The 22,018-nt window shown below is 41.3% G+C and overlaps 1 protein-coding gene across 1 annotated transcript in view; it reads right to left on the bottom strand.

Annotated features, from left to right (window-relative positions):
* LOC114429057 (MAM domain-containing glycosylphosphatidylinositol anchor protein 2) overlaps positions 1-12,202 on the bottom strand; it is a 98,229-nt gene extending 86,027 nt beyond the window's left edge. The window contains exons 1-3 of the mRNA XM_028397906.1: positions 12,172-12,202; positions 11,322-11,461; positions 3,076-3,250 (exon numbers count right to left, since the gene is read on the bottom strand). Of these exons, the coding sequence (XP_028253707.1) occupies positions 3,076-3,250; positions 11,322-11,461; positions 12,172-12,202 (346 nt within the window). The remainder of the gene's footprint in view (positions 1-3,075; positions 3,251-11,321; positions 11,462-12,171) is intronic.
* Positions 12,203-22,018: the final 9,816 nt, after the last annotated feature.

Here is a 22,018-nt window from a genome sequence, read left to right as displayed (position 1 = left end):
GACCCTTGATTCCAGGAAGGCGAAGCGAATCAATGGTCTTGGGAAAAGAAAATGATAAAAAGGAAGAAACCGTAGAGAAAGACCGTTCAGGCTTTAAGACTCTTGATGTAAAACATGCTGGGGTTCTATGTCTCATTTCCCTCTACAGAAGACACACAGTCTCAGATACTAAACAAAGCTGCATGAAGGGAGACATGTGCCATACATTTGAAAGAGACAGCGAACATAATTCAAGGTGTTGTTGTTGGGAGGTCCAGCAACAAAACACCAATTTTAATACTAATTAAAAACTGTAGCTGCAAACCACTAAAAATAGCATGCACTGCAGAGGCCCATCAATTATATTCATCCCCAGGGGACAGCTGAAACGTTGCTCTGTAGAAATGATGAGTTTTTGCTGCAACATAATACTATGCGTGTCAAGTAAACACATACTGTGTTGCAAGGCCAGATGCAAAGGCATCATACGGATAGCAGTCTGCAATATTCTTCCTGTTTTTGATGAGTCTGTAGGAAACAAAACAACGGCGTGCTAGATTACACTTTTTAATTGCACTGTTCACATCGATTCTAGATAGTCCTGTATCATGTCTGTACACACAGAAGGAGGGTCAGATAAATAAAACCATTATCAGTTACCAAATCATCAGCTCTCCCGACCTTAAAAACGCCAGATGATGAGGAAACGTGCTCTCTGATTATCCTTGAGGCTCTGTGTCCATCATGTTATCTGGCTTCATTTCCACGTCTGCTCCTCCACCTATTTAGTGCAGCCAAGGTGAAATGGTGCACAGAGGAAACAAGGTTCTGACTGTCAGCTGCTGAGATGCATTCAGCCCCGACCTCCTGCACCACTAAGGCCTTCCACAAGCTTTCTAAACACGTTTCAATTCCACAACCTCTGCCAGTGTCAGTCCAAATAAACAGGTACAAGAGTGCGGCTCACACACCGAGACAGAGTAAGACAGAGACATGAAAGAGGAGAGAAGAGGAGAGCCAGGTAACAATAAGCTCCAACTTTGTGGGAGGCATAGGATAGAGGAGTGCTCAGTGAGAATTCAGGGTATATAAAGGAGAAGTGGATAAGGCATCACAAAATGGTGTCGCATTTATATAAATAAAAGTTGCAGTCATTAAGAGAAAAAATGCACACTAAAGCTGTGCAGTCATCTTTTCTCTGACTTCCCAACCAGCGTACAAGGGCAGGGTTAAAAATGAAATCATATGGCTCTTCTTGATCCAACTAGCTGAACTGAATGAAACACATTCAGAAGATAAGGTAATTTTACACTAATAGAACTTGATGAACAGAAACACAAATGCTCCTAAAATCGAAAAAAAAATTAGGATCTGTGAAGTCATGACAATTTACAAATACTTTCTTTGTGGGTTTTTAATCCCTACACTACAAATGAACATCAACAGCACTGAACAACATTCAGATGAGGCTGTCATGAAGCTCGGCAAAGCGGCTGAGTCGGCACTTCTTATCTCAGAGCACGGTACAGAGCTCATCTGTGCGCTCTTGGTGTATCTTGACATAAGTTCCACAGCACAAAGCATTGTGGGTCCCTGCAGCTTAGAAAAGCAGTCTCAGAACCATACTGTGAACTGGGACTATGTGAACAGACATCCTGGTACTTTTGAAATATTGCAGTATGCAGATATATAACTAACTGTCTCCCAGTTAGTCTCTGTCGCTTTGACATAAAGCAGCATTATTGTGGTGATGCACGTTGCCTTCATCGTTGTTAATGTGTTAATTCAAACATTCATAAATAATAATAATAAAAAAACATATTTCTGCAGCATATTTGTTGGCTCAAAGCGCCAGTCTTCCTCCCTGGGGGAAACTGTAGTATCATTCATAGCTCTTAACTAAGACTTGTGTTTTACTGCTCAAAAATGCATCAAATAAACACAAGGTTTATATTGGAAAGGGACCCAGTTCATCCTAGTTAGTGCAGAAATGTTCTGCTTCACCACCTCTTTCTTTCCTCTGTGACTGAAAATGAGGCATGAGGGGTTGTCAATTTTCAAAGATACAGCCTTTTTTTTCTATGTAGCTTGGCATGAAATGAAGAGCTGCTGAGGACTGAAGCAGTGCTGAAAAATTAAGGAGGCAGCTTAGAGATCTTTCAGGCACCAAGCACGTGATTAAAATATATCTCTTTCCTTTTTTTTTGAAGCTGAAACAGTAAGACCAGAGATCCACCAATAATGCCACTGATTATAAGACATCATACTATATTTCTTATCGGCAAAGGAATTGGCAGAGACTGCACAAACAGTCATAAAGAGGAAGGTAAAGTCTGAAACAGGGCAGTAAATCCCACGTTGTAAAACTCATGAGGTAAAATAGGGCAATCAATGCCAAATCAATAAAAACAATAACAATAAATCTCTGTTTTTTGATGAATGCTAATGAACCTTCATTGTTTGTAGTACACATACTTTAAAAGCAGAGCTTGCAGTCAATGGCTGTGTCAGGATAATAAAAGTGTTTTAGTTTAATTAACATTCTCAGGAGAGCGATGGGGTCTCTTTGGATGCAATACCTTCAAATAACCACTGTTCATTTACAGCGGGAATATGGAACACAGCCATTGTGGGCAGTCAGTTGTTACATGTACGCTGCAGCTGTTTGTTCACAGCTTTTTTCTGTAATTTGAAAAGTACTTAGGAACGTATTTAACAGCACTCGTTTCATTTTATATTTTTTTCTATGACTTAAAAAGTGACTGAATAGAAGATTTAAACAATAGCAAAGTGGTTTATAAGAGCTGTGTTGCTCACTTAGTACACTACTAAGAGGTTTTATTTGTTACATAAAAACAACTGTGAATAGAAATCCTTTCAGGGTTGTGGCCATCTGGAGTCTGGCCTAAAAAAAGAAACGGGCAGAAGACAAAGTGACACCATGCCCAGTCCTTAGCAGAGTAACACAGATACAGACTCTGATAGCAACACCTCTGGGCAAACCACCATTTTGTCTGCTGGACAGTTTTTTTTTTTTTTTATCCAGTCGAAATCTACACAAGAAACAAAAGTGCAGTTTCTATATATCACACTTACAGTAGACGTCCACCCTGATGGACTTGATGGCCGGAGAGCCGAGGCCATTCTCAGCCTTGCAGTAGTAGCGGCCTCCCTGAGTCCTCAGGATCTTTGCGATGTGTAATGTTTCATTGAACACGCTGGAGTCCTGGAAACGGTCTGACACACTTCCAGCTGTCTTCGTCCATCGGATCTGGGAGAAGAAAAGAGTAGAAATGATTTTTTTTTTCAAGTGCTCTGGGTCTAATGACTGAGGAGACAAATATATCTTCCACATCAATACACATCTTAAAGGTTTAAGGACAAATATTGACCTGGCAACAACATTAAAGGCTTTTCGATTATTTATACAAGCCAGTTTCAAATTATAGCCTGGTGTTCTCTGCAGACAAAGTAAATCAAATCCCCAGTCACTAAATTTGTAGCAGATTATCTGGATCGTCCTTTTTTTTAATACAAAGCACAAGCGACAGAAAATAGAACTGCTGTGAAATGCAGTACAAAGTGTTGATGTGACAGGTAAAAATCTTCCTCTAACTTCCTTCTGCTCTACACAAGACTGACCTCAGCATGGCCTTCTCAGCGTGAGTACCTTTCACTAACTGATGAGACCCAGTTAGCCCATGGCATTGAGGTGTAATGAAAGGTGAAATAGTGTTACTCTCCAACATGAGGTTGTAATTGACTCTCCATCATCTCCCTCTCCTGTCCTCATTAAAGCATACAGCATGAACAGGTACTGTGACAACTCTGGCCTAGGGGGCCACACAGCCAGAACCACCAAGCATAAAGCTCCTTTCTATTCCTCATCCTAAGTAAGCCGCAGTTGGACTGGCTTCGCCTGCAGAGCCTCACATATCTCTGTCTTGGCAGGGAAAGCTATGAATTAGAATCCAATATCTCCACACTGTATGGTGATAGCATCATCTTGGATACTGATAACATCCCATTTTACAGAGATAGCATCAGATGGAACAGGGATATCAATGCATGCAGGGACGGGGATTGGGGTGCTATCACAGAGATTGCTGCTTTAGCTGTGGGGGTTTAACCATGACGACACCAGCCCAAGGTTATAACAGCTTGAAGTTTGGTCATTTTTCCACACAGAAAGGGGAGGAGGTAAATGAAAGGGTGGGTGGCCCAAAAAAAACGGATAATGGCACCCTATTCCAAAGGCTCAAGGGTAGAAGATGACAAGAAGAGGAATGCACATGCAGCAGAAGTTGAAGTTTATCAGAGGAGTTTCAGATTGTCTGTCTTGCTCCGGGTGTTACTGTTCAGAGTGGTAGAAATAAATTAGCTACCCTGAAATTCAGAGGATGTGTGTGTTATTTCTCCCTTTTCAGCGACCTCTTTCTATGAAAGTTCTGTCGCCAGATAGTGCTTTCGTCCCATCGTTTTAAAAAAACATTCTTTAAATGGATATATTACCATTGAAAGAAACGCCTCTAAATGAACACACTGCACAGAAGAGGCTTCACATGGGCTGTTTTAATCATACTGTACAAAAAAAAAAACCCAAACGCAGCAACTGATTGATGCTCAAAACCTCACTGTTGGAAAAATCCTGGACCTATTTGGGACATTGTGAGTTCAGAAAAACAAGCCCTAAAGTTAAATAAGTTATACGCATAAATTAGACGGAGCACAGTTTCAGAATTCTGTGTCACTCCTGCTCTGGATTCCCCTATGCAAATACAAAGAGAGCTGGCTTATAGCAGACCTCAGCAGAATTCAATATTCTCCCAGCTTATACCTCAAGTCATTTTTCTTCATCTTTTGTGTAAAGAGCTTTGAGTTTTAGGAAAACGCATTATCAATAAGTGCATTGTTAGAGTGACACAAAGAAGTAGGTATTCAAATAACTCTTTATATTTTCAAAAAGATATTGCCGCTGTTTGTTCAACAGGGGCAGCAGCCCAGATTATTGGTGAGCTTTAAACTCCCCCCACTGTAGCCTGAGGCTATTTCCATTCCTTCACTCTTCTGACTTTTTACATCTGAGCACCTCTGCCCACAGGGGGAGTCCTGAAGTGTGCCTGGTGAGAACAGTTTGACCCTCTTCACTCTCCTTAGTGCAATGCAAATACTCTTGATGTGAGAGGCGCTGGCGGATTTGAGCAATATGATAATTGCCCCTCCTAGCCTACTGACAGCCTGGCTGTGAGTTTTTTTAAGGCTATTTTTGCTGCTCTTTTCACATGCTTCAGCTGAAAATCATAAAGTACCTGCTAGCACACACTGAGGAATAAATCATACTGGCCATGATGGAAACCCGTGAGCCTTGTGATTACATGCCTACTGTATTATTACCACGAAACATAAAAGGGGTCTGGTTGTCATCTTTCACCTGACAGATATTGCATATTCTATTTTTTTTTTCAAATAGTCAAATATATGTCACCAATTAGTTCCACTAGGGAAAAGCAAAGTCAACACAATAATAACACCGTTCCTTCTAAAATCAGACATCCCTATAAAAAGATCAACATTTGTTTACATGGGAGGCAGAAGCTCATCTAGATTAGCATCCAACTGAAATTCCTAGCAGCGTCTGAGACCACACATGCTGCGATGTCACGGCAAGAGCTAATTAAAATGCACCCAGTGTCTGTTGTTATGCAGAGATCGTATGCCGGAGCACGCGTGTTCGTCGAATCTCTCATAATGCCCGCTGTGACGTTTCCCTCTCGCCGACCACAGACTGGTTTCTAATTGCTTGCCATCTTTTCTTTTAGACACTGAGGATAGTCTGTGCTGCTCAGTGGTGCAGACAAGCGTGGCTGAGGATGACAATCAAGTGATCAGAAGAAGCAACGGGGGGTTCAGATCACAAATTGTGAGTGCACATACTCCACAGGTCTATATTAGAAAATACTGGCCCTCATAACAATTGGATGATCATATGAAACAAGTCAAGGCTTTGATGGAGGGAACACACAGATACATAAAAATGAAATCATATCAGCATTTTCCTCTTGAACTACATCCAGTGTGTTTGACTGCTACAGTTGAATTTACTTTTGACGCACCCCAGTGTCAATGCCTTGGGTAGGGTGCTCTTTAGGGATAACCTTTGAGATGATGCCCCTTCTGATACTGCTGTTTGTAAGGCAAACACACGATAAAATAGAAGGTTAAATCATCTTCTAAAAAGCACCATCTGCTAAGACACCAGCACTGTAGGCTAACTGTCACGGGAGCATCCAAAACAGATCACATACTCCAATTGGTCTGTATAAAGCGGGATGTCTCCGGGCCTGAGGTCAGCTTATTTGTACTCGCTGACCCATGGTGCTGTGAGCTGAATCTGGCTGGCCAATAATTGAAACAAAAAAAAAAAAAAAAAGGTGTTTGCAATGTGATGTTTCTGGCTATTGGTGCCTGGTACTCAAACAAAGTAGTGTGGACATAATGGAGGGAGGCCAGGGCAGAGGAGACAGGGGCAGATGGCTTCATCGTCAGGGACTCTTTGATGTCTGTTCATAGCATCAAAAACAATGAATGAATCTGGGAAACGGTGACCATGAAAGTATGAACATATAAAGCTCTTACAGTATATGGCGTTCTGATACAGAGTGAATCGGAGATAGGACAAAAGAAAGGGTGGAATTTATTGTCAGCGTTTGTCTCTAACTTGTTTTTTATCACTTGTCACCAAAGATTGTAATGCCACTAAGCATTGTGTGGAAGCCAGTTACTACATTGAAGCTCTTCTCATTGTGCCACCCTGCTTTGAAATCAAAGGGCGTGTTTACAGAAGAATCTAGATACACTCTGGGTGAAAAGGAAGCGACTCCCTGTGGCTAGAAACTGGCCTGAAGATGAATCCCACCCAGCTGACAGCCAAAGGGCATCCGGCTGCATGGCAGCAATTCTGAGAGGTTATGTGTGCACATTTACCCATGATTTTTTTTCCATCTTACCAATTAAACCTTGAATGCATAATATGGGATAAATGCTCATTAGAGTCATTTTTGCATTTAACACTCTGAAGCTATGAGTTTTGACATTGGGACACACACACACATACACAGATGATGTGACACATGTTGCTGCCCACTCCCTTGAACTACTACCCTTGCACACCAGATGACACAGAACCATCTGGGAAGTCGCGCTTGGAAACAGTTTGGAGAGAGAAAGCACTTAATGAAGCATCTGTTGATCATGGGCAGACTTCAACCAATCAGATTGCTCCATGCCACATAGCACCTTTAACTGTCAAGGAGCATCATTGAACAAGACAATGGTTTATGTGTAATACACCGCCAATCTTTAATACACTTTATGTGGATTAGCAGAATGCCACCTGTCATTAAAATCAACATTGTTGTTATCCTCAGCATTTTAATCTGTGACTGGTTAATTCTCCTTTGATAGAAGGAACAGAGTGAGGAAAGTGACAGGCTGGTGTTCCATAAAGAGATGTGTTTTCTTTTTACTCATAGGGTAAACTTGCTGTGACCTCAGCTCTATACATATATAACAAGTCGCCCCCTAGATCATCCAGATGCCAACAGATTCTGTCTGCCACACAGCACACAGTAGTACCTTGAAATGCCAAACCCACAAGGCAGCAGTGAAAAAGCACACATTCTACTGTGTGCGGGTGACTGACAGGTACATACATTTATTTGACAATTAAATAGAAAGGCAGACAAGTGTTGCAGCTGCCATGTATGACTTATGTGTGTATGTGTGTGTGTGTATGTGGTTGGATGCATCTGTGCTTTTATTATTAGACAGCCTCTGTTTTCCCTCAGAGGTGGGTGGGTGGAGATACCCACTGCCTGCTTGGATAAAATCCAGAGACTCCCATCAGTGAGAAGGCCTAAGGGGGCCTCTATGTAATTTAAGAAGTGTGCATGTTGATAGACTTGCAAAGAATTAAAACGGTGGTGAAATTGCCAAACTGCCGCCCTGGTCGGTCCTTTAGTGTGACCGCACTTGAAACAGCATCCGTCAATCTACGCATCCTCCTAGAAGCTATAGTGCCTAAAGTCAGGAGAGAGACACAAATCTGGACAGCAATGATGGGGAAAAAAGCAATTTTGTGATTTGCTAATGCAGAACTAATTGAAGCTATTTACAGTGATCAAGTAGTGTGACTTGGCCCCATGTGATACTGTGGTCCAGATGGTGAGTAGGATTTAAGCTACTGTATGGAAGCTGTTCAAGAAAATCAAACTGAGAATGACTCCACAGAGAGGAGAAGCAACTTTCACATAAACTCTTGGCACAGATGTGGTTGTGGACAGCAGGGACATGCCTGACCTATCAATGTCAATGTGCTACTGCTAGCTGCCCCCGGCAATATATTTTAATAACCTGATGAATTTCTCATTTTAATTACTGGTGAGGTCACTGCAGAGTTTTCAGGTCTGTTTAATATTAAGTGACCTGTTTTCATTAAATAGGATGGATTGAGACACAGAGGGTACCTGACCTGATGACTTCATCAGCTATGAAAATAATAAGGATGATTGTAAATTGGCCCATTTGTGTTAATTGCTCAAAGGTTTTATTTCAGCATTACTTTGAGTCAAAACGCCTGAAGCTGGAGGAAATATTCTTTAAAGTGGATCTCATTCGCAGCTCGGTGCTTTCATTCTAGGACCTGGCTAGAAATGCGATGGCAGACTCACAGCTCTTGTTTCTGTGTTTATGCAACTCTACATCATCCTCTGTCTGAAACAAAGCTGTTGTGGCTCCTGCCTTTTAGTTCAGTGTCTTTGAAGTGCCTCTGTATGGAGTGTTTATCCATGGACAGTCTATTATCTGCAGTAGTAGCTTGTTGGTTGTCCCAGCAGACAAAAAGTACCAACGTGAACTGCTGTGGAAACGGTCGGCAAACCAAACCAGTTTTTGCACCTAAAACAAATGTATCATCACTTGCCATCCATCTTTTTCAACATTAACTGGACTTATTATTATTTCACTCACCTCAAAGCCACCAGGCTCCATTGACAAAAGCAATAATTTCTCCTCACAGTACACAGGAGATGTCGGGCTACTGCTGAGTGCATTTATAACACATTTATTGGTATTCAGAAACACAGCAACATCACACAACAGTACAACGATTGAGGCAGCGATAGACTAACAGCTCTGGTGTCCTGTGAGGTAAAAACATTGAATTTATGAAAAGCCTGTGTTAAACCGGTTATTACACATTTCAAACAATATGTTATACTTAACGTTTTAGGTGCTAAAATATATTTTACAGTACGCTGACTCCACTTTATGGCTCAGCTTCAGTGTCTGCTTCCTTAAAATAGGGGCAAGCAACCTGCAGATAGTTCACTGTAGTGCTGTAAGATGCACTGCCTGCACCAGGACACACTGTGTGAAGACATTTCTGAAAAGATCAGCTCATCACAGAGGAAGAATTTTGTGACAGACATCAATTGCTCGGTGTGTCCCCCTTCAGAAGAACCAAAGTGTCAGTCAATGTTTTATAATCTCAGATTAGCAAAGAAGGATTTTCTTCTGTAGCATTGATGTTTAAGATTAGCCGTCACTGCATTCACTCTGAAGGACACTGTGTTAAAGATGTTTAGCAAACATGCAGTTCTGTGTGTGTGTGTGTGTGTGTGTTTTTCAGCAGATAATGAGTTATGAGTGCATCATTTATATTCACTTTCAGCTTGTAGCTACAATTGACTGCTGTGCGTAATTTTATCTGGTAAAAGGTGTGTGAATTTTCTTGTAATATGTTTATTTTGAAGATCGTAATTATGTAGCAGATCAAAATCAGCTGTAAATGGTAAAACCAAACCAACAATAAATCTAAGACAGGACTTTGAAAATGCACCTAAAGATCTGACTTCTTTTTTTCCCGCTTGTAAGATGAAAAAACTCAACTCAATTAAAATGTGGAACTTTGGGGCAAAGAGACTCAGAATGTTCTGAAGGGATTAATATTTAATTCTAATGAAAAGACAAGCTGTTATTGCTGTATTAACTTGCAAGCCTGTTTCCGATGAGGTCACACACCCTTGTGTTTTTTTTTTTTCCACCAGCATCACAAAAAAACCAGCCTTTAGGTATGCTGCCACCTCAGATAACCTCTCCAGCTTCCTACAACACTCACAATGAGCGAGCGCTGCCCCCAAGCCCCATACCACTACCACAGGGGGACCGAGCTGACACATACCAAAGTCCAGAGAGACACAGCCCGAGCTCTGCCGTGCCAGGGGATCTGCGTGAGTCTCATAATGACTCTGTTTCAAAGGAGATCCTGCCTCTCCTGCCACAGCCATGCAGAGCTTTTGATCTCCCACTCTCCTCTCTCCCCCCCCTAACACCACCACCACCCCTCCTTCCCTCCTCTTCCCTGCTCTGTTTTTCAAAAATTCTAATTAAGAGGAAAGACAGAGATGATGAGAGCAAAGCTTCCCCCCCACCCCCTCCTCACTGTGATGACAGAAGGAGATGAACGGTGTGCCTGGAACTCGATAATTTAAGAGGCCTCACCTTTTCAATTGAAATATAAAAATCAATATGCTCTTTTGCTTTGGCATCCAGAGGGCAAGTGTACAAACTAACAGCCCATGTCTATCGATCAAAGGGGAAATTATATTAATTAATGTGTGCTGAGCCTGTTCAGGGGAATCTGGAAGCTGTGGTATCAAGCAAACACTTAACCAAACACAATTTAAATTATAATTATTTATTAAAAAATAAATGTTTCTTTGTGCATGCACAGGTCAAAAAGAGAGCAAAAGACCACGGTAAGCTGTTTGTGAGCAGACAAGACTACAAGTATAAACAAGTATAAACAAGATTTAGATGATAAAGACAGTAAGTTCGAAGCACAATAAGAAGAAAGTTTTAATTAGTTCAAATCACAACAATAAATAAATATGTAGGAAAATGTTTCTCTGATACAGAGAACCTCGTGTGATTTCACGTGACCCACACACTTTTCTCTTTTGTTTTTTTTTTTGCTGTGGCCTGTTTCTCACTCATTACATTTTGTTTCGGCAGATGTTTTTCCTGTTTTGTTCCTGCATTCTCATTTGCTTTGCGAGATTTCATTATCAACACACAGGTGCACGGTGCAACCTAAACCATCAATAATTAAAGGATTAAACTTTTAAGCTGGTTTAGTGCTGGGATATGTGACACTCTGATGGTAATACAGAATTAAAAGAGAGCTTGCTGAAGGAGAGACTAAAGGAGAGATGAGCTACAGAATCCTATCCCATGATTTGTGGCTGTTTGTGTCTGTGCTGTCAGGAAGCTGAGTTTCATACCTGTGGTCGTGGATGTCCCGTCACCAGACAGGTAAGCTCCAGCGTCTCTCCTTCTCTAATGGTGTAGACTCTCTCCGTGTGCCTCTCCTCTTCGACGTTGCAGGCATGCCCTGAGTGTATAATCCGGACAGTCGGAGGTGCTGAATAGCGAGAGAGAGAGAAAACAAGCAGAATGTGTTGTTAGTATTCTGGTCATTTATGGAAGAATGAGGAGTTTTGCACAGTAGATTGAGTATTGACTAAAAGGTTGTCTCACTTAAAACAAGGCTATTCCATAAAGATTTGTACTGTACCCAATGGAGCGCACAGATAACCAGAGGCGTTTGTCGAAGAATGAAACAAAAAGAATTAAAATATTTTACTTTCATTTTCTTTGGCTTGGTTTTCAAAGCTGGTGGTACATTAAATAAAGTTATTTTCATAAAGAGAGACACAGTGGCACGTTCAGTGACTTGTGGTCTGTGATTTACTGGCTGTCTTCATTTGTTTGCAGATTCTGACATTTAATTTTACATAGCTTCACTCTAAATTTACATACTTAGTTTAGTTTATAGAACATGTATAGGTACAGTAAGGCTCACGATTAGGACCCCATCAATCATCAATCAATCAAGCTTTATTTATATAGCCTTACAGAAGGCTATACAATGCACACACGCACACACATATACCAACAGCCCACTGAACAGTATAAAGATGAAAAAAAAAGAAATTATAAAACAAGGATAAAAACAGGAAACAAGGAAAACATCTAAAAAAGATAGTCCTGTATTTGATCTTTCTGCTGTTTTTTGTGATATTTTGTGATCAAAGCAGAACAAATAGTGCCTTTTAATTCACTTGAGGCTACCTGGAAAATATTTGTATTGAGAAGGGGTCATGGCTACACGTTGTTATCTTTCTTGGTTTATTCACACAAGTCAATATTTGACCTGATGACCTTGTGTGGTACACACAGACTTTTCCCTGATGCACCGTGGAAGAATGTAACACAAAAACAGATAACTAAATAGAATAGATGCGGTACTGTAGGTGTTTGCAGAAGCAGAAATGATCAATATCACTAATGTTTAAATCAAAGTGATGCTCTCTTTGTACTAAATTAGGCAGTGCGTGCAACAAAATCAGTGTTAAGCAGATGGCTGACTGTGACTGAAAGCCATGAAACAAAAACTCTCACATGCTCTATACCTTCACTGACAGAAAATATGACAACTAACGTGGAACTCAGTGAACTTGCTGTGAGTTTCATTAACAAATCATATGTAAAGTAAATACTGAAAAAAAGAATGGAAATTAAATAAAATGCACTGAATCAAACTGGAAAAAAATAAATGTCTCTTCATAAAATGTCAGTTTTAACCTAAGAAGTGTCCTTAGATATGGAGAGTGAGTGCCCATATTCAAATCAGCTCAGACCTCATTTTGGAACTCATCATGTGGCGCATTCATTTTATACGTTTCTAATGTAATCCAATCAGGGATATGTGTTTACAAAAATGCCAGAAACTGTATTACAGGCGAATTAAACTCTGCATTTTGCAGCACTGGTACACTGCAGTGAGACTACTTACAGCTGTCCATCCACAGCTGTAATTACTAAGCAGCTGTTTCTCTCCAAAACAACAACTTAGTTGACCCTTCAGAGACAGAAGGGGCATTTTAATGTCTCCACACCCCAGCAGACAGCGAGCGAGGGTTAAACCAAACTGAAAAAGGCCTTTCAATGATCCTTTCCACTGAGCTGTGAAACTGCAGTTGCGCGTTAGCGACCTCTGACAATACTAGCATCTGTTAGGCATTTAGTCCTCTCCAACTTACATGATTAGTGAAGAGGTTTTAGGATGAGATGATTTAGCAAGCGGATATGGGTTGTGATTAGGAGGAGGAGTACAAAACGGTGAAAATGGGGAAAAAAAATTACAAGGAGTTACAGACTGCAGCTCTTCTTTCATGTTGGAGGAGCGGCTTCCTGTGTGGGCCTCTCTCTCTCTCTCTGCAGAGTCAGGCCCAGCAGCAGGCTCACTATCCAGGCTTAGATGCTAATGAGCATGGCGACACTCCTCCCCAACGCTGCATTGGGAGTCTCAGCCAGAGTGTATCCTTAGCCACACGCTAACCACTCGTCCCTCCCTGACACCAGCCATGCTGTTTGGATCATTCAGCTTGTTAGCTAAATGCTCTGTTGTGCTTGCCCTGCCTGTCTAAATACCTACCCAGACTGATCAACACTGATGAACATGCTAACTAGCTACTCACAAAGCCTTGCCGGACTGTTCCTGCTCTTATCCTTCATTGTCTTCCTCTCTCCGTTTGGAGATGAATACACTGGTGGTGAATTCCATAGGGGGGGATAAGGGCTTGAGAAATAGGCTCAGTGTAAGGGAGCTTCACGCAAGGCTGCCACTTAAAACAAAAAGGCTTAAAAACAAGACCCCTGGGCACTAACCGAACAAAGTACTAATGCCATTTACTCCAATGAGCCAGTATCTCTGCAGCATACTATCAGTCCTGGAGGAAAGTAGGAAAGCACATGTAATTAATGATCTTCAACTGCTATCACAGTTACTGCAGCAGCTACACTCACACTCATATAAACACACACTCGTTCTTTACCACACTGAGCTTAAAGCCACAAAAGCAAATAACCCCGCCTTGAGCATACATAATGAGCACACTAATGTTCCCACATTCCAATGCATTCTTGCAAAGACCTACTCTCTCAAATTGCTTGGCCCAAAGCATGGACTAAAATCGCTGCAGTCATTACCACATGTTTATTTAGGTTTTAGGAGAGCTACTTGATATCCTACTGACAGTAACCACTCATATATTTAGTTATCAGACATGAACACTGTGGAATTTTAGCGTTAGGAGTTAGGTCTGCATGAAGTGAGATGTCAATGCACTGACAGGACTCAGATAAAAAGACGCCTGAGTTCAACAGACAGACATCGGAGTAGACTGGAATTGGAGGGTTACGTCCCATAACATCTTAGCTTCATCCTGTACAAGTACATTATGTGCAGCAGGGTGATGTCTTACACACTGGGAAAGCTATGGTGCTGTGGAGCTGCCTTTTATCTCACCTCCTCTGAACTGTTATATGCTTTAAACATATAATAGCATCTTTTTTTCAGGCTATTTAGAGTCAACACATAAGATTGATTAAGAAACGTACATCAGTCAATCCTGAACCAAGACCAGCATGCCGCTACAAGAGATCTCAATCCAGATTATACATGATATCTATAGTGGCATATTCTTTGCTAATCAATAACTTGAACCTCTGGGACTTCACTCTATCACTTTATCTTATTTTTATTGCTTTTCAAAACTGTTCAATCGTTAATCGTTACTTGTTATACTGTACAATGTAATTTGCTACATTCAGATGTTCAGAGATTCTGCAACATGCAGTTCTATTTCTGTTGATAAGCAACTCTATCGATGATGTTTATACTTTGCTAGGATTAAAAAAACTGCTACTTTCTTTCTTTTAAGATGATAGATTCCAAAGACTTGTGTTTGTAACAATAGCAGTACCATCAGAGTTATAAAAAGTTGGCACGGATCATGTTCGAGGGCAAAAAGTTCTTCTACTCAGTCATTACAAGGTTACATCCCTCCAGAGTAAAATTACAAGCTGTTAAATGTGTCAAGCATGAAAACTGTGGTCGTTTGGAAGCTGTGAGCTGAAATAATATTCTGCTGGTGGCAGATTTGGATGTTAATGAGATGTTGTTGTTCTTTGTTTTTTTTTAAACAGTTGGGGAATTGGTATTGGCATAAGAAGCACATCTGCTACTTACACTGATGTGAGTGAAGGGTAGAAAAAAATCCTGCTAAATACTGAATGAATCTTTACCCTAAAACTAATGCAGAACAATTCTGAAATTGTTTATTTGCTCAACATGCACTTGTGATTAGACAGTGTTGTTGCAAATGTTGAGCAAATGTTGTCATGAACCTGTGGGTTATGATGAGGAAATTTACATAAATGTGCATTTCTGCCTGCAGTGTCACTCCTCCTCACTCACCCCATCCACCCAACCATCTGTAGGCACACACAACTAAACTCTTTCCTCACACACACAGAGCTCAGCTTCCTCATAGTTAAAAAAAAGAAAATGAAGAACCTGCAGGCTAGAAGTAGGGAGTCTTAGATGTGCATTTCTTCTTTCATTTTATTATCTCCATAACGGTGACATCATTTTCCCCATTGCAGAAACACACAACAGGAGGAGAAAAGGTAGGGGAGGAGTGCAAGAGTGGCTTGGCACATGCAAGTGAGCATGTTAGACACTTAGTTTAGCACTCTCTTTTTCATTTGCACGTGTGTGTGCTTGTGTGTAGAATGTGTTTGAGTGTGCATTACGTCCTTGTGTGGTGAACAAGCAGCTCCCAGTGGAGTGCCTAGCCTTCCTTGGCCTCAGTTGCAAAAGATGGAGACAGCTTTAGCCACTACCGCCAATGGAGATTAAATTGGATTTGGCTAAAAGCAGCCTTGTCACCACAGTTCTGGAGTGCCTGAGTGGCAGAGGGGATTCTTGGCGATGGTAGAGACTCTAAATTCAACAAACAAATGAATGTGGGAAAAAAAACTCCAACAGCTGGGGCTTGTTGTGGCTGTAGGCTTGATGTCCTCAGACCAACCCCTGAGGACCACTAACCATATCCTGCTAGTTTTCTGGCTCCCTAATCACCATGAATGAAAGAGTGGAAGAGTGGGGAAAACAGTGAGAAACAGGAGGCAACATATGCAACATATGCAATAAGCATATCGTGACAGTTTCCAATCAGTTGTCGCTATCCCACCAAAGTCATTGTATTGTAATTTATACACTTCCTGTTGTTATAAAAGAACTGTATGGGGGGGGGGGGGGGGGGGGCTGATAGGCCTGATATTTACCCACAAACATGCGAAAAGTGTTTGTGTGTGTGCAAACCAGCACACACAGTCACGAAGGTAATGATTGTACACAGTCCCTCTGGTATTAGGCTGTTAACATGTCTATTTCTTTTACAAAGTTGGTCATTTAAACACAAGAGTCTACTGGGATTTGCTCCTTTAAAAGACATAAGCAGCCATTTGAGGGACTGCAGTTGTTTCTGTACACACTGGTGTCATCGTTTAGCCCCAGACTAACAGGTGGCCATAGCTCTAATCAGAAGCCTAAGGAGGACTAAACGCCAAAGCACACGCCGTGCCCTCTTCTGTCACATAAAAATATCTGTAAAACAGTAATAATTTATTTTTTGGCATTTTCAGAGCAGTAAACAGTTGGCTGTTACCACAGGCAAGAGCAGCATTAGCATTCAATGAGCATTGTGCTTCTGGCACCTGGCAAATGTTTAGTCCAATATCAGCCTTTCAACAGCCAAATGCTCGCATTACTCACCAGCTCATTGCTTACTATTTCTATCTGATGTTTGATGCTGGGTTTATCAGAGCTGAAAATAACTGTGCGCCGCTGGCTTGCTGGGAACAACCGAAACAATAAGCTGAAAGACTGAAAAAACTACTCTCATGGTGTTAAAGTGGTAATTATGAATGTGTCCATCACTCACATACACTACAGTGGTAATGTGAATTAGAATATTTAAAATGTATATTTAGGGCAGCTTTAAAAAAGTTGATAGTAAAATAATTTCTGACTTTCAAAGCTCTCCAGTAATAATTCTACCCCGACTGTAGTAGTACTTGTTGTTATGTAGTAGACCTTTTCAAATCTGAAAAGGTGCACAGCACATCCATATTTAATTTGAACATGAGTCATGTTCAAATCCTCACAGGTAATACAGAACATTGCCATTGGTTATTTCAGTGTGAATTCTGTGGATTTTACCTTCGAGAATGAGTAAACATGGTCCATTGCCAAAGGCGACGCACATTGAATTCTATTATTTTCAAAGCTTCTCCCTGTACCTTTTACAAAGTGTAAGCTTACACTACACCCAGCCTTTCCTACTGTATAATTGAGAAGAAACTCATCCATGGGGTCATCCATGTGTGTAAGGCCTTGATATGGTTTGCCAGCAGCACATGCATATTATTACATCAGGGGTTGTCAGAGTGTATTGATTACACACTGTAATGCACTTGCATGCACTCCTCAGCCTCCTCTGTTATTGTAAATGAGAATCTGTATGGATCCGGCTTCGCACTATCAGCACAGATCATCTATCACACACCATGTACTGTGGGGCTGAGAAACAGAGACGTGCCTACAGTGCAGGAGCTGCAGCATCACGGAAAACACAACATGTTGTTCCAACTAAGCAGAAAGAAGAAGGCACGCCTTATTGAAATCAAGACAGATATGTTCTATGGTCCTTTTCTGATGGTACAGGGGAAAAGCTGCTCATTAGCATGGATCATGCTAACATTTAATAGACACCACAAGAAACCGTACAAGGCTGTGGCTATCAGAGCTTCTATTTTAAGTTGAAAAAAGATATGCAGTATGCACACACACGGGCACACACACCTTGTTAGATTAAAATTAGGCCAGTGTGAACGTGTCAAAGCCCTGCTGAGATGGAAAAAGGAAAAAGGAGATGATGATGAAGGGTGAAGGTAGAAAGATTTAGAGGACAGATTCATCTTTGCTACCATATTATGGCACTCCACAGCAGGGGTTATGGAGCTTGACTACATACAGCTGCATCCATTATGTTCATGCAAGCTTTATGTCATAAAAGCCGTCTTGAGGAAGTGACACAGCTGAGCCTGCTATCATCTCATGTATTACTTTAAAGCGATTAGTGTTAGATATGTTGGTTTTACTCCAAAGAAAACACTTGGGGTTAATGCTGCTAGAAGCCGTGCAGTGTCAGAGTTGAATATGGGAGTGTCTCTGTCCATGGTGCTGAAACAAACAGCAGCTGGGAGTTCAGTCATGCAGGGTAAGCCTGGTGCAAAAAAAAAAATAGCTCCTTCTTCCATACAGCAAGTGGAAGTTACCTAATGTAATGTTTTATTTATCAATGTTCAGAAAATGCATAAATCTCACAGAAGTTCATCCTCTTCAATTCAAGTGTTCCAAAGTTAAGTTAAATGTAACCCCAGATCTCAGAGCATATAATATTCCTATCACTTTTGGTATGAGAAGTTGTACTTCAGTGCAAGATTCCAAGCTTGTCCAAAAAAATGACTCATTAGCTATCTCAATGTATTAAAATATGATTTATACTAAGAGAATAGTATATGGGCTAAAGGTGTGTGTGGGTTTCTCTATGGTAGCCCTGCAATAGTCTGGGCTGGTGACCTCTCGCCCCACTGACAGCTGGGCTCCTGCACCTGAATATATTCATTAATGACTGTCTTACACTGGGGTTGTCCAAAAGAGTAGTAGTAGCAATATGTCAGGTAAACAGGTATCAGGTGCTGTAAGTAGTTCTTCACAATGCAAAGGCTGGCCAGGCTTAGGCCAACAGTCTTAAACAAACTCAAAAAAGGCAAAGTGTCTGGCTGTGCACATACAAAATGCAAAATCATGCCTTTAGGGAGCTACAACCTTTTGGTATGCAAGTTAGCTTCCCTGCTTTGTGAGGTGTTGCAGATTTACTGAAGCGTTACTTTACACATAGATTTATTTTCAAATGTACAACAGTTCATGTGTGCAAATGTAGGCACTGAAGAACAGACTGTTGTGTGGTGAAAATAGGAAGTCTGTGCAGTCCTAAAACCTCTGCAGTGTCTTTGGATCTTCTGTCAACTTAAGATGCAGGCATGTGTTACGGGGCCATTAAGCTGGACATGACCAGAGTTCAATGAACACGTCCTTGGCTTGTGCAAGCCACAGCGGCTTTATGAGGAATAAACTTATAGGCCTTGACGAGTACATGCTGGTAAATTTAGAATCTCATTAAAAAAGGACCTTCGCAGTTAAACAGTGCCTGCTACCTCATGGTATTATTAAGACCATCAAATCAAGGTGTAAAACTAAATTTAGCCTACCCACTCTGCTACACAGTCAAACACTCAGTATCACAGTGTGACAGCCACAGTATCATATGCCATAGTTAAGTAAGCCTTTGTGGGTTTTTCCTATCTCATTCTACTAGTCTCTGCATTCACAGTGCCACATTGGCAACACAGGCCTGTTGTGGCAGTTTGATTTCCCTAAACAACACTAATCGGACATCTGTAGGGAAGGATAAAGCCCAGATTGGCTGAAGCCATGCTGCAGTTATCTGTCGATAGGCCCCAACTCTGGCCAGCACTCACACGATTGGCTGACGCAAGGCAGCAGCTTTCTTTATGGTTGGCTAGAAGCGAGCCAGCAACAGCTCACTGAGGATAGAGTATCTGGCAACCCTCTGAAGATTGGGTGCTGTGCGCCAAGAAACTGTCTGATGATTGGCTGTGGCGACTCCGAAGTGAACTGATTGTCCTATCAATGCCCACAGTGCAGGCTGGCTGACAGTGCTGCCTGCTGGCTGGCTTTTCAATATGTAGCTATCCATAACACCTCCAGGGGGCATATGTCCATGTCTTTGGATGTCTAAGCGTGTGTATGTGTGTGTGTGTTAGTGTGTGTGAGTGACTATATGCCATCCATAACTTTTCCATTGGGGAGGTGTGCAGCTAAGCCCTGCCAGCAGGCTCTAACACCTCATTATTCTAAGCCAGGCAGGAAATGGGTTTTAGAGATCTCTCACTGAGCTATGCTCTTGGATATGTGGGCTACAGGTCTTCCAATATCAGCAGCAGAGACCTGGTAAATGCCACTTTAGATCGAGTTAGCTACACTACAGCACTTCAACAAAAATCAAAATCACCCGACAAGGCGTGCAGTTCCACATCGCAAAATACAAACTGTTACGGTGATGTGCAAATTAATTTGGTTCGGAGAGTTTTTGACTTTTAATGAATTTGAATTTTTCCACTGAGTCTTGTTAACTGAAGGGTGCTTATTCCATGTGATGTTAAATACAGCTCAATGAAATGATGAAGATGAAAAATGGCAGTGCCCAAAGCCTCATTAGGGGATTTTCTACATTTGGGTGAAAAACTTAAGTTGGCTAATAAGCACTGTCTGGGATATTAAAAAGAAAAAGCTGGACAAGAAGAGGATGATTAAGAGACAGAAAATAAGAAAGAAGGTGACCTGCAGATATCTTATTCAAAGAATGTACACCTGCAGCAACACAACCTTATGAGCTTAAAGGTTTACCAAAGAAAACGAGAACGTGGCCAAGACGCCTGCACTGTGAAATCTGATGCAATAATGTGCTCACTAACAAGAACTACTTTAAACGGGGTGTGACGGAAGTAAACAGAAGCTACAGGACAAACCTGAGGCTCACTCACGGTGGTAGTAACACCCAGGCTTCTGTGTCTCAGGCTACAGCCAGTTGAAGGATATCATCTCTGCCCTGGTTGTTCTATGAGCTTCACATTATGAACCATTATGGACATACAGTGATTTTAGATTTTACTGCTGGAGCACACAGCCTAATAAAGATGTTTCTTTAGAGTTGGAACATGTCAAGTGCCTATTTTAAACTTCTGACCATTTTCTAAATGTTGTAAAAGTTAGAAATGATTGCATTATCTACACAGAAGTGTTAACAGAAAAAAGGTTTATATCAGCAGCTGTAGCCTGCAGGAAGGGAAATGGGCTTGCAGCTACTTCTCTAACATCATTAGTTCAAGGCAGGATGGGGAAATGTGGGTGGGAGGGGGGGGGGGGGGGCGCACAGTGAATGAGTCACACTCTCTCCCTTTCATAATCAGTTTTGATGTGCCCCTGAGCAAGGCATGCCTTCTACTGTAATGGCTTCCAGTAAAGGCGCCCTATGAATTTTCCAATGAATTTTATTTTTTTACATTTTGATCTGCCTGATCAAAGTTCTCTCGCCTATCTCTTTTTACCTTCACCGCTCTTTCGGCTGGCACAAAGACCTTTCAGTGTATAAAATTTCAAACGTGCCTCATAAATCACTTGACACCTCATCCATCAAACACAATTATACCCTGAATGGACTGTGCAACTGGATTGTGTTTTAATCAATAGCATTACTGCAATAACACACCTGATTTAATTTACTATTCACACGGCTTGTACAAGTCTGATAATTCGCACCAATTAAGGCTGCGTTCATATTCAATGTATTTGTTCCTGTTTGCCTGAATGTCAATTAGTGTTAACATAGTGTTCACTGTCTAACATTGACTCTAATAGAGAGAGGAGAGGCAGAGGAGGACAGCAAGGCGGAGACCTACTTAAGAAAAAAATCTTGAAAAAAAGAACAATAAATAGTCCAAAACAAAAACAGATCTGCAGCCAGGGAGAAAATAAAGATATATCTTAAGATGTCTAACAATACATAATGAGTTAGATCACAGGGGATGCATGACGTTTTAACAGTTAAATTTTGACATGCAGAGCAAAAGAAGAACGAAGGGTGAATAAACAGGCCGAGTGCCGGGTCAGACAACTGACTGTAGGAGGAGAAGGAGCAAGAGCCAGCAAGAGCCAGCACAGCAGGCTAATGTGTTTCATTTCATAGGGCGGTTATCATGCCAGCCGACTTCCTGGCACAGGCTCCCACTGAATGCCAGTGTAGCTATTCTAAATGTTAAGCACATTGTTTAATAGTCCATTACGTAAATTGATATTGCTCATTGACTGTTGTCCTTGGCTGCCCACGTAGTGTCAGAGGAAAAAAGAAAAAAAAAACTGAGA

This window comes from Parambassis ranga, chromosome 24, assembly GCF_900634625.1.
Source record: "Parambassis ranga chromosome 24, fParRan2.1, whole genome shotgun sequence".
NCBI lineage: Eukaryota > Metazoa > Chordata > Actinopteri > Ambassidae > Parambassis > Parambassis ranga.
Note: the sequence above shows the minus strand (reverse complement) of the source record. Positions and strands in the feature narration are given on the sequence as shown.